The following is an 18,993-nucleotide window of genomic DNA, read 5'->3' on the forward strand; positions in this document are numbered from 1 at the left end:
CAAGCCCCAAAGAGGTATGCTTCTATTTAAAGGTTCAAGTAAGAGCTGTATAATGATAACCAAGGTTCCAGACATTTCATTCTTCCTCTTGAGGAAGCTTAGCCTTTCTCTTCAATTTCCATTTTTTCCCCCTCCTGACACCTTCAGCATTCCATCCCTAAACTCTGAAACTTTAATTACTCTCTTCTTCCCAACTTCTATTTCACTTTATCCCTAGAGAAGAAGAGACAACCCCTGTGATTGGGCAGCTCCAGCCCATTTCATCTTGAGGTAGCAGCATGAAAGGTAATCCTTCTTTTTAGCTGTAAATTTTATTCTAGAAGTCCTTTTCCAGACAGTTCTCTCAGACAGTTCCCAGTATCCCAAAGGGGACAGGCATGTCATTCAAGTCCATGTTATACTGTATTTCAGAAAGGAAAAGACAAAAGATAAGGTTTGAACTTTCTCTGTATTCTGTACTAGAATTTCCTTTCCCAAATTCTGATCAGGAGTTCTTATATAAATATGAGAAGGTGCTCTATGCTCAAAGATTTCCGAATAACCATGTGACACCAGAAAATACAAAAAACAGCATTTTTTTTAATTCTGATTGCCAAATTATTTAAGGCAAGTATAAAAATGAAAGCATTCAATATACATCTTACATAAAATAAACTAGATTACAGCATAAAACAAGTAACGAGGCAATGGCATTAAAGTCTCTCTTCTAAAACGGGATAATTGTAAACATTAAAAAAAAGACTGCAGGACTATTCAAGTAATAGAACAATCACAGACGTCTTCTGGTATGCAGGCTATTGGGTTATTTGCCATTCAAGATTATAAAAAAAGACATTTCATTATTCACAGATGCTCATTATTTTCCCATTTTAAAATCTATACATTATGTACAACACAGTTTTTGTGGTACTGGCAAGCCCATGCCTTCCAAATGTATATTTTTCACAATACACAATTACAATGAAACAGTTAATACAGTAACATTTTACACTGATGCATCTTAATAGGAGCCACCAAATAGACATCTAAATTGTACCAAAGTGTCATCGTCGTCATCACAGTTAGCCTCTATTGAGGTTGTGGGCAATATTAGAAGAGTATGCAAGTTTCAGGCACACAGATACATAACATTAGTTATTTACAATTTTAAAAAAGGAAGAAAGGAAGAAAAAAGGAACAAACAAACTTTTGTGGATAACGCTTTCTAAACAAGACAAATACACTTCTTTTCATTTACTTGTGTGGTTTACAACTTAGCATCAGACTCTTTGTATGAGCCTAATTACAGATACAAAAAAGTAAAGAATATATATATATATTTATATTTATATATATATAAGCATATATATATATATATATAAACAGAAGTCTAAATACAGCAACATTTGTTACTCTGAGATAAAAATCTGCAATTTACAAAAAAGAAATGACTGGTTTTTGCCTGCCATTAAGGCATTTCAAATTAACACCATGGAACTGATGTCTGTAATAAAGCGCTTATTTTCATGTGATCCAGTCACATGATGATGTATATTTCCAGATTTATCACTCTCTGAAAAGAAACAGAAAACAAGAGATCCTTTTAGAATATCCTATTTCTAATTTTTAAAAATCAACAATCTCAATAAGCAGGAAAAAAAAATACTGAGTTATGCTACAGCAAACTAGACAGATATTTAATTATCTGTTAATTAATGTGCATTTAATTATATATAGGGTTTCCATTTACTTAGAACGGTTGATTACTAATCCTGTTTAAATGCAGATACTATATTTAAAAATAAATGCTATCTCAAGTTGCCCATATTTCTTACAGGTTTATGAGAACATCAGAAAGATGAACATATGTACACATACACACACACGCACACAGCTAAAATCATACTCTGTGGAAATCTAAATGACTTGCTGTTACACGATGGACAAGATATGTTCACTGTTTCAGAAGAACACAGTCTGCTTCAGTGATCAATTAACTACGCTATGGTAACAGCTCCATGGAAAATGTTATGATGAGTAGAATAATGCTCTCATTAAACAGACAAAGCATCTTCCTTACAAAGACTGCCCTCAAAATATAGAACAAATTTTCCCCTTCCTTCCTTCCTTCCTTCCTTCCTTCCTTCCTTCCTTCCTTCCTTCCTTCCTTCCTTCCTTCCTTCCTATTAATACAGCTGAGTATAATTCACAATATTTACCTTCTTTGTGCAGGAAACATACCAGATGCAGATGCCTGAGCAGCCACCTGCTGAGTAGCAACAAGGGCAGCAGAGGTCAGCCCTGGAGAAAAGGTGAAATGGTATATCTCAGGACATGCGTGCTGGTACTCACAAAAGTCGACAATAGCTACAGACCTCCGTATTAACAAGACATGAATCAAATAGCACCATTATAATTTCCGCAGAAGGCATACCTAATTACTGCAAGAAAGCTGGAGAAATCCCTGCCTAGCTACTCTAACCAGCATGCCTTTTTAAGATTCCACCTAATAGGCATTTTATAAGGAAAGGAGGCATTCCGCCTTGTATTACTTTCCAAGTACTGCACTGCATGGTGCTAAATGGCTTGCGTGAATTCCTGAATAGGAAGCTCAGTAGAAATAATAGGCACCAAGAAACAAGAATCAAAAGTCACAGTGAGTTACAGCAACAACGTTATAGCTACTTGAAACATAATACTTGCATAATAGCTACTGTTTTAGCGTTTTTCTTTGTGAATGCATATCATATATCCCATAAGGCGTATGGAACCACTGAATTGCAGTCAGCACTTTACACAAAAGAAAAATTGGCAGGGCACTGAATGAACATAATGAGTTAACACTTTTTTGGCTACAAACATGATAGAAGCTCTTTAGGGCAGGTAAGAAAAATAGCCATTTAATATTAGTAGAACACAGGGAGACAGCAAAAAAGATATTTTCTGCTGCTCACTATTCACCTATCGCCAGTAATATATTATTTAATAAAAACAGTCTTGGTTCTGAAGCTATATGAACTAAAAAACTAAGAGGTCTCATTCTTGAATGCTACTGTCTCTCTGCCTTCCCCAATTTTTCTAAAAAAAAAAAATTCATATGAATCTACTCATATTGCTTACATAATCTCTGGATAAAAATCCTTTGGATTTTTAAAATCAATTTAATGTAAGTTCACACTGTTACCTGAAACACATATAACAGGCTATTTGGCTTATTAGCAGCAGAATCCTAATGATACCTACTCAATAGTAAGCCACATTGACTTCAACAGACTTTACTCCCTATCAGTACAAGAATGAGGTGTTTTGGAAGACGAAAGACCCTTCTACCTGCAGGAAACCAACTGACCCCCCCCCCCCCCCAAGATCTGTTAGCAGAGGTGCCCTATTGGCTAGTGTATCCTGGCAAAAGAGCTGAATAAGGAGAACAGAAGGAATGGACAAACCAAGGTTATGTCCAAACCTGATCAAGATTAACGGCATACTTGCAATGCCACCACAGAGTTAGGTAAGGCTGAAGGCAGTCTTTGAATCCATGGAAGCTCCAACACAACACACACACACACACACACACACACACACACACATACACACTCCAATTATCTAATTTCCTCATCTTCCTACAGCAATGCAGAGATCTGGAAATAGCACACTTTCAGTCAGCCCACTGCTACCTTCCTACAGCAATGCAGAGATCTGGAAATAGCACACTTTCAGTCAGCCCACTGCTACCTTAGGTGACTATGGCATTTGAGTCAGTTGGGCTGCCTTTAAGACTGTGTTCCTATACCCATATCCTGGCAATAATCCCACTGAACAGTGAGTTATTTTCGGTAGCTACCATCAATGTGGTAGCTACCGAAAACATGTATTTTATAATAGACAGCAATCAGAAAGCTGATACTCACCTTGAAATGGGTCATATTGACCTGGAATTAGCGGGTAGCCCATTCCAACATGCGTATGGTGATGTGTATGAAGATGTCGTTGGCTAAAAGGGGAATGCCGATCTCGCTCCCTTTCTGCTTCTCTCTCACGTTCAGCTGTCGATTTTTCCACAGGCTGACAACAAAACATATTGGGAAAATTAATGGATGACTCCACATTTCACTGGATGTGAGCTACTAAGGCTCTAGTTGATGCCTAGTACCTCTAACCTATCCCAGCTGGGTGGCAGCATTTAGCCAATCTTGCCATGTTAAAAGCTAAGCATGGTTGAACTAAGTTCTTCCACCAAAGAATCCCAGACTATTATTTAGATTGGGAAGAAAAAACAAAAACCACTTCTGTACTGCTGCCAAGAAAGCTACATGGAGATATCCATTAAGTTTATTTACTTATAGCATTTATCTCTTCAACTGACTATAATTCTAGGCAATGTACAACATTTGTCAGTTATCAGAAAATGAGCATGACTCAAAGAAGACTTTACATTTTACCTCTCATCTGAACTACTGACAGCTTGTACCATCTTGCTCCTGGGTTATTTCAGTTTACTTTGCTAACAAAAGCAACACCCAGCTGGCTCAAAAAGCAAGACAACTATTTTAATCAAACATTAGGGTCAAGAGCTTTTGTTACAGCAATTAAAGTTGCTCCAACTTATCTAAAAAAACCCCTAATTTTTATATTTTGATGGTGATGTTACAAAAACAAAAGAGAAGCTCAAAGGCTTTACTGCATGCCTAATTCTGATTATTGTTTGGAGACTTATTTTAGCTTTATTTTTGTACTTGAGATAGTTAAACATCATTTAACAGGAAATACAATGAAACAGAATACATAGTACAGTTAAAATTAGGTCCATGCCTCTTTAATTTTGGCTCCTGAAGAAAGTTCAAACCAATTTATATCATATTAGTTCTCAAGGATGAAAATTCTTCGTATCATGGAAAACACTCTGATAGTTCTGAATATCTGAATTTCTATACTTTTATCCAAGTAAATGTACAACTGTGAAAAATTTTGTTCTGTGCAGAAAGATACTTTAGTGTGCACTTGTGTTTAAGGTTATGTAAACCTCACTGCTGTATCATATCATCACTGGAGAAACCTTCTTCCTCAGTTCATGGGCATTACCTCTGGCAACTGCCATCATCTAAATTCTTTTATTAATTACCAGTACTACAATATTAGCTTCTATAAATTATTGCAAGCAGCAATATTTCTGGCAGGGAATAGTGAAAAGGTGGAAACAAGTGATTGTTTAGAGGTATTTGGCAAGTCTGATGACAAACAAAACCTTCTGAATTTATGATTATCCCAATACTCTTTAGATATATATATATATATACCAGTTGAAGTTAACCCTCTTATTCTTCCAATTATGCCAATTTATGCAATTCTTTAGGAACAAGATCTGTCTTACCACAGGCGACTTGCTGCGATACTGGTTGGCATGCTGCTGCAACAAATCCAGTGCTTTAGATTCAGTGGTTGATTTTACGCTGATACTAGGGCTGGTATTGACTTTTTCCACCTCTTCTCTTCCAGACATCTTTCCATAAACAGGATAATGAAATCCTGGTGAGAGATAGGCCCCTGCAGATAAACAATGAATGTACTCTCAAAACTTACTGTTTACAACTGAGGATAAGGCAATTTCAAATGCATCAAATGCATATTACAAAAATTGTATTCAAGGGATTAGATTTCTCTTGCCAAACCTGGCTACTTCAACCTAGCACATGAAAATTATAAAGAGGGATGAACTTATCGCCATTTCAAACATTTAGGGCTCTTAAGTGAAAGAAGTAATAACTGTAATGGTTCTGAGAGTAAACGGTTAGAATATTTTTATAAGCAATCAACTATTTGTCAGTGTAATGGCCCAGAAGAATGCCACTGGATGTGGAAACTGTATTTGGAAATGTTGATAGTTCATAAAAAATAATAACTTATGTTAAATTTACTTCACTCCTAGACCTTTGCAAAATGACTTGAATCTGTGAAGCTCCTAATTTTCCTTTGCTACTAACAGGCAATATAAAAAGTGATGGGCCTATTTAGCTTAATTCAGTATATACCTGGATAACTATGCATGAGAACAGGAGAAACAGCACGATATGCAGGATGATTAGGATCATACATCTGTGGATAAGGGTAAGCATGCAAGTACTGTATATATGACTGATGTTGAGTCATTGGAGAGGAAACAGCCACTCTAGCACCCCGGGATTCCTTCCAATTTACAGGAGTCTTTTGATCATCATTTTTTATCTTGTTCTCCTCCAGTGGTTGGGAATCAGAACGCTTCATCTCCTTTGGCTCCTCTTTAATGCTGTTTAATGAGACTGGAAGGCTAGAGAAGGAAGCTTCTTTATTAGGTGTTTTTCTGGGGCTATCTTCTTTTAACTTTTTTTCACGGTCCAGTTCTTCTGCTTTCTGCTGATCAAGATACTTTGGCTGATATACATAATGATGCCATGTTCTTGTATCTGGGTCCTGATAGAAAAGGAAGAAAAAAATAAACCGATTCATTTTTAAATTTACACTCTAAAAGAAGAACTTATAGCCATACTAGTCCAGAGAACAGTGTCAGAAAAGCCAAGAGTGGTACTGGAAAAAATTGGAGGCATATATTCCAATTTGAATATATATTTGGCTGACTGAATCTCTACTAAATCCAAATCCCACTTAGACAAGAAAAGGGAGAAGAGTTTGCAGCTTGCATTAACTGCAATGTGTTGAAACTATTGGCAATCTAGCTGAACTTCGTGTTGGGATTGTGGGCATCTCTTTATCATTGTAGTATTGCTGGAATTTGGATGTGACATAACTCAGCTTCACTTCTTCTTTGCTTCTTTTACTGGCATCTCACTCTGTTCTCCTGGCAGATCTCTCTTGCAGTTACTGAGCAGAAAATAGTTTCAAGTCAGCAAAAATGCCTCACTAACTCCTTCCAGCTGGCCTTTTGCTTTTTTTTTTTTTTAAAAGCTAGGAATGTAATCTTAGCCTCTGTCTAAATTTCACAAGGTAGAAGTCATTTTGTGATGTCACATACTGTTTTTGAGACTTTCATAAACTGGAAAAGGACTAATGTGCAATGCAAGAGGCTACAGTTCGTTACACAGAAGTCCTGTCTGCCTTAGGAAAATAACAAGCTTGCAATTTTTAAAGACAGACTCATGAACAGGAATGAGTAGCAATAACATTTCAAGAAAAATTAATATACAAAAAATTGCTTTAATCAAACTTAAATGAATTTCAGTACCTTAACAGATAAAATATATAATATGTAACATTTAATTTTGATTTTATTTATGAAATTTGTAAACCTAGATCTCAATTTTATCCAAGTAATAATATAATCCATTTTGAAGGCAGAAATAGAGTTCTGCTTCTTAAGTAAGCTAAAACATATCTTAGGGTTGATATCTATCTATCTATCTATCTATCTATCTATCTATCTATCTATCTATCTATCTATCTATCTATCTATCTATCTATCTAAGAAAAGTTTTGCAATAGAAACTGTCAAAATTAAAGTAAACAATATAAAGTTTTTACTAACTGGCTTAGCCTGGATGTAGAAAGATTGGTCATGATTCCAATAAATGTATGACAAGTCCCACAAACCAAACTGAGTTATGTTTATGCTTCTTGCACAGCAATCCTCATTTCTGCCTTTTGAAACTGAAACAGTTTACATGTGCCACTGAAGTTTACTGTGCAACAGAGACAGGTATGAGAGTGACCAGCTGCTGGAAACATGTAAAGGAGCTCTTTGGATAAGGGCCTCAGTCTTATCACGCAGAAAGAGAAATTCACATTTACCAAGAAAAGTGGAAAAAAATAAAGAAACATCCTTATAATGTAATTAAGGAGTAGCAGTAGTACATTTGCATATTCAATTACACATTATACAATGAAGGTATTAAACAGTATGCTATCTTTATATACAGTAACCAGCAATCTTACATGGAGCTTGATTAAGCATGCACAAGAAAAGACTGCAAATGTTTTTTCCTAGTTGTGGACAAAATTAACTATTCTGAGTCTACTATTATTTAATAACTAAATCCATTCCAGCAAACAGTGGATTGGATCCAGACTTGGAATATACCCTTTTAAATTATTGAAGACTAAGCCCTGTTGATTTTAATAGGTCTCTTACTTTAAGTCTGAATCTAATTCAATCCCTGAAAATATTAATATGTTTTTGTTTTTCTTTTTCCTGGACTTTCGTATCTCCAAACTGAGGAGCAGGTTGTGCAATTCTGAAGATTATGGTGTCTGTCTTTTATTGTACCATCTTGTCCTATTGTCACCAAATCTTCTTTTTAATTACTCCAATATCATGAATTAGAACTTATAATATTTTATATTTCACCAAACACAATGTAAATAAACTGAAATTACATAAGCATTTCAGGAAACATACATTTGACAAGATTCTAATTTATAAACTAGGATAAGCTTTATGATTGTACTTACAGACTATATATTATTGCAGCAGAAGTCAGCAGATATTCCCATATGTGGGATTTTTTTAAAAATCAGGAACTTCCTAGTGCTAGCTCAGAAATTTGTGTCTTTAAGTCATTCTTAACTCTTGGTAACTGCCTGGACAAATCCATGCAGTTTACTTGGCTACATTTTTGGGAAGTAGTTGGCCACTGTCTTCTTCCTAAAGCTGAGAAAGTGTTAACTGGCCCAAAATCACACAGCTGACTTTGAGCCTAAGCCAGGACTGGAAGCCATTGTTTCCTGGTTTCTACCCTGGTGCCTTTAACCACTACACCAAACTGGCTCTCTAGTTCTGTTAAACAGGGAACTTCTGGTTGAAAATTCTAGAGTGTGGCACCAGACAAAGACTGAGACAATCATGATCAGTATGCCTTGCACACCAGTATAAGTTGATTCTTGGTGTATGTTTTATTTGTGATTTTATTAACTTCAGATGTTTTTAATTGGGTTTACTGCATATTTTAGTAATTTTCTATATAGCTTTTAAACTGCGGGATAGAAATATAAATTCATTCATTCATTCATTCATTCATTCATTCATTCATTCATTCATTCATTCATTCAAACTTCAATAAAATAGTTCAAACTGGGGGGAGGTTATGGTTATAGATCTTGCTGTGTGATATAAAAGTTAAGATTTATGACCTCCAGTAGCGGCTAGCATGAGTAAGTTCTATTTATATTTACCTTGTCTGATAAAAAAACTCTCCCTCTCATACTTGAAAATATTTGCAAAGCATAACATTACAATGTACTTAAGATTATCTCCCTATTTGCTGATTTATTAATATAAGCCAAATTATATAGTGAGATTCATGTCTGCCACTTGATATAAGACAGGGATTCTCAAATTTTGCCACAAACCTATCAAATAATAAATCCTCCCCATGAATGCTGCTATTACTACTATTTATACACATATAAATGGCTTCTGAAAGCATTATACTTTCCTCAGTTACATGCGGTTTTTAGCACTGTAATCTAGAAGTTTAAGACGTCAACTTCCATCATTCCCAGCTAGCTGGCTGGGGATTATGGGGTCTGAACTCCTTCCCATACCTGGAAGAAAGCCAGTTGGGGGAAACTATCGCTGAAGCTCTCCAGAGGCTACCTTCCCCGCCTGCCCACCTTCTGGCCTCCAGAAATTTGCAACCCCCTCAAATTTGCCTGCAAACAGGAGAATTTAACATAACAGGTGTCCAAGAAAAGAAAAGTTCTGGCAGAGCAGAAGGGAAAAAGAATGCAAAGAATCTCACTATTCCAAACTGAAGGCACAGCAGGGCTCCACAGGATTTAGAAATATCCTGAGGCTTCAAAGCTAAATGACTCAATTACTCCTTTCTACCCTGCTCTGATGTGGCTTGCACACTCCACAGTTATTTATTGGCCATGAACCTTGGAAGAGTAGGGAAATGGCCACTAAGTGTTCAGACGGGTCCCTAAAGTTATGTCATCATTTCTATCTTTAAAAATACAAACTCAATACAAAGTGTCAAGAGGATAACTCTCTTTTAACTGGGATTGGTTGTGGAGATCATACTGCTACTATCTTGAAATCTAGGTGAGAGCATAGCAACAAATCTTATTTGAGAAACCAAGAAAAAAAAATCCACATAAGCTGCACAATCCTTAGCAGAAGAATTTGCAAGTAAATGGCCAAAAGATTACAGCCTAAAGCCCTAGGATCTAGGCTTAGAATAATTCCCCCTGTCTCACCTGTTTAAACCTTGTAGTAGGATCTACTCCAGTTTGTTTCATAGAATCCATAACAGATTTCATTTCCACAGCCTCCTTTATAAGCTGGTGGTTTTCCATTTGTTTTGCTTTGAAGCTATCAGACTGAATCTGTTGCTGATGATTTGAAAGAATCTGTGATTTGCTTGTCTCCTCAGTTTTATTAGGGACTGATGACCCTATCTTAGTGTTGTTTTTACTGGTCTCGGAAGCTGAAGGTGCTTTTGAAATTGTAGCAGAGGGTATGTTTTTCAGCTTTTCATCTTTTCCCAGGTCCTTCAGGGGGAGCTCGATTTTCCTTTCACACTCTCTCCCAGTTTGAGTCACTTTCTGCTCTGCTAATCTCTGGTCCTCATAATATTTTTCATATTGCTGCCTATAAGCAGGATTAGAGGCCATTAAGGATTTTTGGTCCATGTAAAGCCCATATGCATACTGGCCATAGTAAAGTGACTGGGCAAGTGCAGGATGCCTCTGAGTTATTACGGACTGGTGTTGAGGCTGCAAATTAGTGGAACCGGCTTCGCTTTTTTTAGACTCCGTAGGCTCTGCCTTGTCTTTTTTCTCTGCCTCTTCCTCAGCCTCTTTTTTGATCTTCATTCCATTGGGGTTATTGCTGCTGTTCCCAGCCGCGGGGGTGCTGACCTGTCCAGAGTGCATGTAGCTTGGAGAATAATAAGGATCGTAGCCATGGTAATAAGGAGAATGAGCCTCTTTTACTTGGGGTAATTGTACCGGGGTTGAAGAATGTCCTTTTCCAACACTGTCCTTATTAGAAATAATATCTGAAGGAGAGCTGGCCTTTGACCTCATACCCTCTGACCTGCTGTCAGAACCACCATCGTCTGCCGCATCAGAGATATCAGAGTAAGCAGGACTGTTGGTTTTAGCAGCAGCACCCTCTGCCCCATTCTGTGTCAACACATGCAGTGGCGCCACTGAAGACTGCCCATTCACCAAAGGGCTGCATTCCATTCTGGAGGAACTCCCTATAGAAGGGCTGGGGGCGTTGTCTGTGAAAGTGTAAACCTTATCAGCTTCAGCCTTAATGCTTGCCATCCTGCTCTCCTGAGACTCTGACAGTCCGTTAGCTAACACTTCATTCTTGCTGAGATGCTCCTTTAAAAAATGCCCAGTAATCTCTTTCCCAGACCCCTTGGTGTCCTCTAATTTTCCCAACTTCAAATCAACTTTAGGACTCCCAGTCTCTTTGCTTTCTTTGTCCTTCAGTTTTCTCTTCTCTTTTTTCTTTTTGTCTTTGAGTAATGTGAGAGCTGGGCTGACGGTGCTTGGCTCTCCCATGATTGTAGGCTTTGGTTGAATAGGTTTTAGCGGAGGGCTCTTTGGTGTAGCCTGCACAACAGTCGTTGTCAGGGAGGGCAATCCTGATATTGACCCAGTGGTGGTGGTTGTAAAGGCTGCTGTGGGGATAGCTATTAACTGAGGTGGTGTTGGAGCTGGAGCTGGTGCAATGGGTCTGGCAGTTTTAAGCTTGGACAGATTTTTATCTACTTTGCAGTTACTGGTTTTTTTGCCTTTGTCTTTTTCTCCTAGGTTTTTCTTGTCTATTAGCCCTTCAGCTTCTAGCTTGGGCATTTCGCTGGCCAAACTGTTTTCTGCCACTGAACAGTTTTCCAAATTCACTGTCATATTGGAAATAACTGGTAGGCTGTTCAGTTCGCTATTCAAGCCACGCTTTTTGCCAGAATTCCTGCCATTGTGGGCTTGCTCCCGTTTCCCCTTCGGTGTTCCAGGGGTACTGATGGAACAAGGAGACAGGGGCCCCTTCAGCTGATCAAAATGTGATAAACCTGTGCTTGGGTCGTTGCATTCAAGTGCCACATTGCTGAGTGCTTCCTCACAGTCTGAGATTTTGTCTTCACTGTCAGGCTCAAATTCCAGTTTGTTTTCTGGGTCTAAATGTGCATGAGCCTGATGATACCTCAACCCATTAATGTGCTTGTATTTTTTGTTGCAGTTAGGATGGGGGCAATCAATCAACACCGGGGAAGAGCAGCCTTGGTCTAAAAAAGTAGTCTCTGGTTTCCCTTGGGGAGTGGTGGGAGTGCTTCTAGAATTGGTGCGTACACGCTTTCCAGATTTGTTGTCCTCTGAACTGGAATTCAAGTCCAGCTCCATGGGTGGCTTATTTTTCCTCTTATTGTTGGACAAAGGGCTGATTTTCATGTCCTCCATGGCACAATTGGGGGGTGTCCTGCGGCCGCTAGAATTAAGGCTGCCCCGTCTTCCTTTTCCATTGGCACCACCTCTGTTCTTGTTCTGTAGTCCTCTGGACTCTGTAAAGTTAATGTCAGTCCCGGGTGCAGCTGTAGCTGCTGCGGACCTTGCTCGCTTTCCTCTGCCCCGACCTCCTCGCATTTCCAAGTCACTTGTTGGTGATTCACAAAACCTGTTATAAATAAAATTAGATATCAAACCCATGTACATAGCACACAGACCAAAAAAAATAAAAATAAAAAAATCAGTGGTGTACAGGAAGGAGGAAGAGGACAGGGAGGAGGAGATTTCTATAATGTCATCTGAAATTAAGAAAGGGAGAAGGATAAGCCATGCAAGTCCTGCAGGAGGTGATTTGCTTATTTCTTACAAACTATTTCTTGTTTTTTCAAGGATTTAAGAGCAGAACCATATACACAGAAGCAGTAAAATGAAATAACATCAGAACAAAAAAATAAACAGCATAAAGCTGCAAACAACATAAAATTGTTAATTAACAACATTGTTTTCTCCCCTCCTTTCCCTTAAAATGCTAGAATCAGACTTAGTAGATGTAAGAGGAAACAGGAGAAGCATCCTACATTTTCACTCACTGAATACTGGATTTCATACAATGCTGCTTATTTAAGAAGATTCATTTTTCAAGAAAGGTTTGGCAAATCATAGCCTATAGGTGGCATACCAGAACTCATTTTATGGTCCTTTTACGTCACAGTGTTGAAATTCAGTAGCAAAACCACCAATTTTGATGGCAAGATCTGCCTGCTTGCTAAAATAATGGCCAACACAGACACATTAAAGTACTGGCAAGACTTAATGCACCAACTCTGCCTCTTACACATCTTCAAAATATGGGCACATTCTGCAGCCCCTGGAGGAGTGGGGTAAGTACAATGCCTAAACAGAATCAGACTGCTGAGCCTGGTTTAACTGGTTGGCACTTGGACTCTTTGGAAGGTGGAGGTATCAATTACAGATCCTATCCTCCTGATCTTAAGCCATGAGAGGGAGTGCCTAAAACACGAGCTCATTTGCAACACTAATAAACAGTTTCTTCTGCATGGCCTACTTTTCCTCTCACATATGGTTTCATTTATATGAAATGTAAATTTAAAAAATTATTATCTGTCTAGTTCTCATGTCAGAATGTGAATGAGAAAGCAGGGGAAAAAAAAAAAGATCACCCTAATTACTTACCTGGGAGGAGCCCAATCGTGTTTTGTGCAATCAAGCAATGTTCCAACGTAGGTCTTATTCCTCCAAGTAACATTAACAACTAGGACACCTGCAGATGAAAAAGAAACAAGGATGGTTGATGGTAACAATGATTTTTGGACTTGGTTTAGAGATAGATTTTTTAAAAACAGCTAAATTCTCATTTGCTTTCACAAATTGTGGTTTACCAACTTCCTCTTGCTTGGTTTCAGTGACTTCCATTTAAAACCCACAGGACAATGTATGTACATGCAAGACAAAGAATGAGAGAGTAATCAAGATACAGATCTGAGAAGGAAATGCTTTTTGCTAAGTCTTGTTGTAAAAAGGCAACAGTTACCTCTTCATTTTTGCTATTATTGCATAATTATTGTTGCTCACTAGTGAAATTAAGCTGAGTACCAGTAACTAGCATACAAAGTGTTAGACGGCATGAAGAATTTGACTTCTGTTCAGAGAATACAATAACAGAGTTTATTTATTTGAAATTATGCCTACTTTAAAGACACATCATGCAATATAAATACTATGCTGTAGAATTAATACCTCTAAATATTATTTATTGACTAATACTGGATGCTTTTAATTTCTCTTAACCATAGCCAGGCATTTCTCCCAAGTATGAAAAATTATAAAAATGGAATTAGAAATACTTTCTAGTATTTAACTGAAAGCTAACTAAAAACCAGCATGTCAATAAGTATTCTTTACTGAACAGAGAAAAGCTATCAGATTTCCCTTCAGTATTGCTCCCTCAAAAAAAGACCATTTATAACAATTAGGCTTGTGGACAGTATCTTTATTCCATCAGGTGTGGAATATATATACACACAAGTAATTCTGTTTCCATAATATTAAAAGATATGGTAAAAAAAGGCCCAGAGCAACAATATTATTCAGCTGTAAAGAAATTCATTGTAAATATTTACCACCAATTGGCAAGTCTGAAACAGTTTTTTCCTCATGCTACACCTTTGTGTATTCTAGCTCCAATTCCAGCTTTTAAACTGAGAAATAATGTATAAATAAATAATGAAACCCTGCCTCATGTTTCCAGCTTGTCGGCTCAATTTACGTCACCAGTGTGATTTCTAATTTGCATTCAACCTTTTCCCCAGACCAGAACATCAATGTAAAGAAAACATGTAACCTGCAACTTATTTCCTCAGGGTCCTTTTAACAGCAGGAAAGTATTTTGAAATGCTATTAGCTAAAGTACTAAGGAAGAAGGGATTTCCTTCAAGCATTTTCAACAGCATATCAGAGGGGGGAAAATGGTTCCCTGCATGGTTTTAGCATGTTATTGTAAATGACAGAAGGCCACCACATAAGATATATATCCTGACTTCAGGTCTTTTTTTATTTTTAAATAAACTCCAGATATGGAAGATAAAATCTTTGTTAAAGTAAAACTAAAAGCCATTGGGGGTAGTGGACTCAACAGCTGGGAGAATACATTTCATTTCTATCAATGAAAAACAAAAGTGGAAAGGGGGGGGGAAACGATTGAATTATAAAAACACACATTCAAACAGACACAGAACGGATCTGTTTTTCTCATCATCTGCTCTCCAGGGCACTGTGTGTGGTTTAAGAGACCTTTCCAGTTGCTTAACATTCTTCAGCGTGTCTGCTGTATTTAAATTGCTGAAATATATTTATATTGTTAGAAGGTTAATGCGTTTTTTTTAGCGTAAGTTGCAATAGGCTAAATCGTTTTGTGCCTGAATCTCTGATGTAGCACAAATGTATAATTAAAATTACTTGAAAGAGAAACATGAAAGAAACAACAAGGCCTCCATTCTTGGAATAATAGCATTAAAAAACAGGAAAAGTCTGCACAGACACTTAACATTGTCTGCAGTGAAAGGCCTTTGTTATTGTCTTTCCCTAAGGGCTTCATATTTCCCTCAAATTCAGCCTCTGGATTGGCCAGGGCTGGCTGGCAATACTGCCATCTGATTGGCTGGACTTAGCACTGCAGCAGAGGCATAAAAAGAAAAGAAAGAAAAACAGTGATGTAACACAACAGTTCTGTGCAAGCAGAAAGTGACATGGTGAGGGGGAAGGGAGTGAGCCTGGAATCATCTCAGCAGCGGGAGCGGCTTGTTTAAATGCTTCCTGCTTCTGTAATTACACTCTGGTTTGTTTGCACTATCTGGGCTTGTCAACTCGTAAGGTTACTGTCTGCTCAACTGCACTGTGTTAAGCATTCAAATTCTTCTTTGGATCTAGAAAAAAAGAATTTGTTTGGCAAAATAATAGCTTGCAAAATTATGATTTATACAAAGAAACAATTTGGTTTTACGTTATCTGGGCTGGTAAGTTACAACTACTGTATCTGGTTAGTAATGGCAAAATTAAAGTGAAACCTGAATTAGTGAACTATGGTAACTATTTCTGGAAGCTTTTCAGCAGTTAACAAAAACTGGCTAATTTAGACCCTGCTTGATGTCTAAATACAGCAATATTAACAAATGGCTTATTTTTGTAGATGTGAAAAGCACCCTAATTAAGTCAGCTCAATAGCCTATACTCTTCTAAATGGTTTTTTCCTAGCCTAAAATTCAAATTGAGGATTGTTTCACAAAGTGAGATCTGGTGGAACAGCTGATGCCAGAAATTACTACCCTGTGAAGTGCCAGCTACATATGTGCACTACTGCCCATATGATGCAACTTGATTTTTAAGTACATGGGAGAAACTGTTCCTTAGAACCTAGATACTGCTCCTCTGTGTCAATATAGAATACCAACCCAAATTTGCTTTTAAATAATACGTACATTTATATAAAGATGTAAGGAACTGAGTTCCATTGATGCCAATGAAAAGCTCACAAGCAGGACATGAGAGCAACAGTACTCTTCTACCGCTATTCCCATATCTTGTCTATGTGTTGGAAATGACTTAATGATCATAATTAGTAGTTACTCATAGGGTTATCCTTTATACATTTGCCTGATCTCCAAATAAAGTTTAATGCCTTTATAAACTTCTACATAACATGCCTGTGCAAACTGACTAGCTTTGTACCTTGAAGCGGCTGCAGGTGCTTCAAGACCCTCCCAAGACCATCTGGGCATGTGTGAGTAAACACAGATGAGATTTCCACCAAGACACCTAGTGAAGCAAGTAGGTGTGACTACTCCAAAAAGCACATCTAAGGGGCCCTTTTTATATTTTTCATTCACTGAATGATTTGCACAGGCTTGTTATGCAATATGTGGCCAATAATTTAGTACATGTGTGGATAGGGCAAAGGTCTGTAGATATGATTGCAACATGCTTCTCCTCGTGGTCAATCATCTGATTGGAGGGCTGTGCAGCACTTTGGTTTTAATTCCTAAAACAGAGTAAGAATATATCATCTGTATGCAAATTTTTAAAGCAACCATGTATCTTCCTAGGATCATGCGGCTGATCTGTCCCCTGCACCTGCTATGTAATCCTGTGAAAGGACTCATCTACTTTAAAGAGTTATAAACAGCTGCTATGTCTACACCGATGTGCTCAAAAACACCTATCTGGAATTAAAGCCAAATTATTGCACAGCTAAAGATCTTAACAACAATTTCTGAATAGTTCTGAGAAATTTGAGTTAGTTTTAGGTGTAAAGTTATCTGGATGGATATTTATATTTCTTTAAAAACTGAAATCCATCTCCAAAAGTTAAATAGTTCTCAACTAATCAGGCCTTCTCCATACCAGCTGCCACTTTGTAGAATTCTCTCCTCCTGGAGTTATGTATGGCCTCCTTATGTATAGCCTCCTTAGTGTCTGAAAACAAGTAAAAAGTGCCCCTTATCCCAAGTTGAATGGGGAAGCATCACAATCATTTTATGTCTTTCTGATATTTATCATTTTAATTTTAATCTATGTTATTCACCACTCAGAGTCCTTCAGGAGTGGGACAACCTAGAAACAGCATAAACAAGTAAACACAGAAGAATCATGACCTAAAAATCTGAATTGCTACAAATATAAAGGAACAAAGAGCTTAGAAAATTATCAAGAGCAAAGTGTAAACAAACTATAATTTTTTCAAGTACTTGTATTTGCTGCTACAATAGTCAGTTAAACAACACACTTTTCTTTAGATATTTTAAACACTCTAAAGAATAACATAATTGAGAGAAAAAAAGTTAAAACAATGTTAAGTATTTTGATATTCATATACATTAAATCTCGTTTCATTTCTTTGTACTTTAAGGGAATATTTTCTGACGTAGAAATATTCTTCTGCTGGATGGATTTCTTGAAGAATGTATTTTCTGATTTTTTTAAAAAAAAAATCAACCTAATAATCTATATTAGATGCATTAGTTGCTTGTATTAAAGTAATAACTGAAATCACCAAAGTCACTGATTCAGGGAGCACAGCTTAAAAGGATATATATTTTTCCTTCTGTTTTAAAGAAAGGCTTGAGGAAAACTGATTCTGCCTTGCGCACACCTGCCCCCTGGCTCTTTCCAGTCATAAGAATGCAAGCAATGAGAGCAAGTAATGAAGTAAGGGTATTTAATTCAGGAAATCTACTGCAGAAGTGAATCATGCGAATAAAATGCTTCAGCCAGAAAGCATAGAACTGGAAAGACAATGATGGTAGATAGAAATATATATAATGAAAACTCTAACCTGGTTCCTTTCTGCTTCTATATGCCTCATGCTTAATACATTTTATTGTTCCACTTCTCTGTCACAGTAATACTTTCCTGAAGATGATCAGATTTTCTAGTGTTCAGATGTTCTTATCAATGAAAAGATGGCTTTCTGTTTTATGTTTTATGAAGGCATCCTACTGCTCAAAGTCTGCTGGATGTTGCAGATTGCCTTTTCTACCTGCAGAATTTCTCAGACAAAGGAGATCTCTTTCCCCAACCCAACAAAAGGAAAGAAATGGGCTATGACAGTAACACTGTCCATAACAGACTTTTCAATCCAAATTCTACCAGAGTTTGAAACAAACCTAGAATAAAGAAATTAATATGGGAGTTATATGTGCTAGTGCTCAAGACCAAAAACACTCTTCCCTGAAGAAATAAAAAAGGCCTGAAATATTGATGGAGATAAAAAGAAGCATAACCTATCTTCCCTGAAATGTATTCTAATGCCATATCAAGAAACAGAATTTGCAAGTGGGGATATTATTTATTTATTTAACAAATTTATATAGCCACCCATCTACTCGAGGAACTCTGGGCAGCAAACAGAAATTAAAACAAACCAATTATACAGATCCATTAAAAGAAACTGGATCAAGGCTCCTAAAAATCGCACCTCAGCTCATCAGACAAGCCACATCTAAACCAGAGCTCCATGAACATCCCAGCCCCAGTGCCTGGGGGAAGAACCAGGTC

General features: G+C 37.3%; 1 protein-coding gene across 5 annotated transcripts in view; it reads right to left on the bottom strand.

Moving 5' to 3' along the window:
• Positions 1-559: 559 nt before the first annotated feature.
• ZNF608 (zinc finger protein 608) overlaps positions 560-18,993 on the bottom strand; it is a 125,788-nt gene continuing 107,354 nt past the window's right edge. For 3 of the 5 annotated variants that reach the window (XM_025166031.2, XM_025166027.2, XM_025166028.2), the window contains 6 exons: positions 13,618-13,705; positions 10,165-12,592; positions 6,006-6,423; positions 5,348-5,520; positions 3,888-4,041; positions 560-1,552 (listed from right to left, as the gene is read on the bottom strand). In XM_025166031.2, the coding sequence (XP_025021799.1) occupies positions 1,458-1,552; positions 3,888-4,041; positions 5,348-5,520; positions 6,006-6,423; positions 10,165-12,592; positions 13,618-13,705 (3,356 nt within the window). In that variant the 3' untranslated portion in view covers positions 560-1,457. Of the gene's footprint in view, positions 1,553-2,194; positions 2,281-3,887; positions 4,042-5,347; positions 5,521-6,005; positions 6,424-10,164; positions 12,593-13,617; positions 13,706-18,993 lie in introns of those variants that run through there. The other 2 variants (XM_025166029.2, XM_025166030.2) reach the window with 2 other exon arrangements.

The sequence above is a fragment of the Python bivittatus genome, unplaced genomic scaffold (genome assembly GCF_059951505.1).
Source record: "Python bivittatus isolate LINGU-HERP-01145 unplaced genomic scaffold, Pbiv_v1 ctg000850_np1212, whole genome shotgun sequence".
Lineage (NCBI taxonomy): Eukaryota > Metazoa > Chordata > Lepidosauria > Squamata > Pythonidae > Python > Python bivittatus.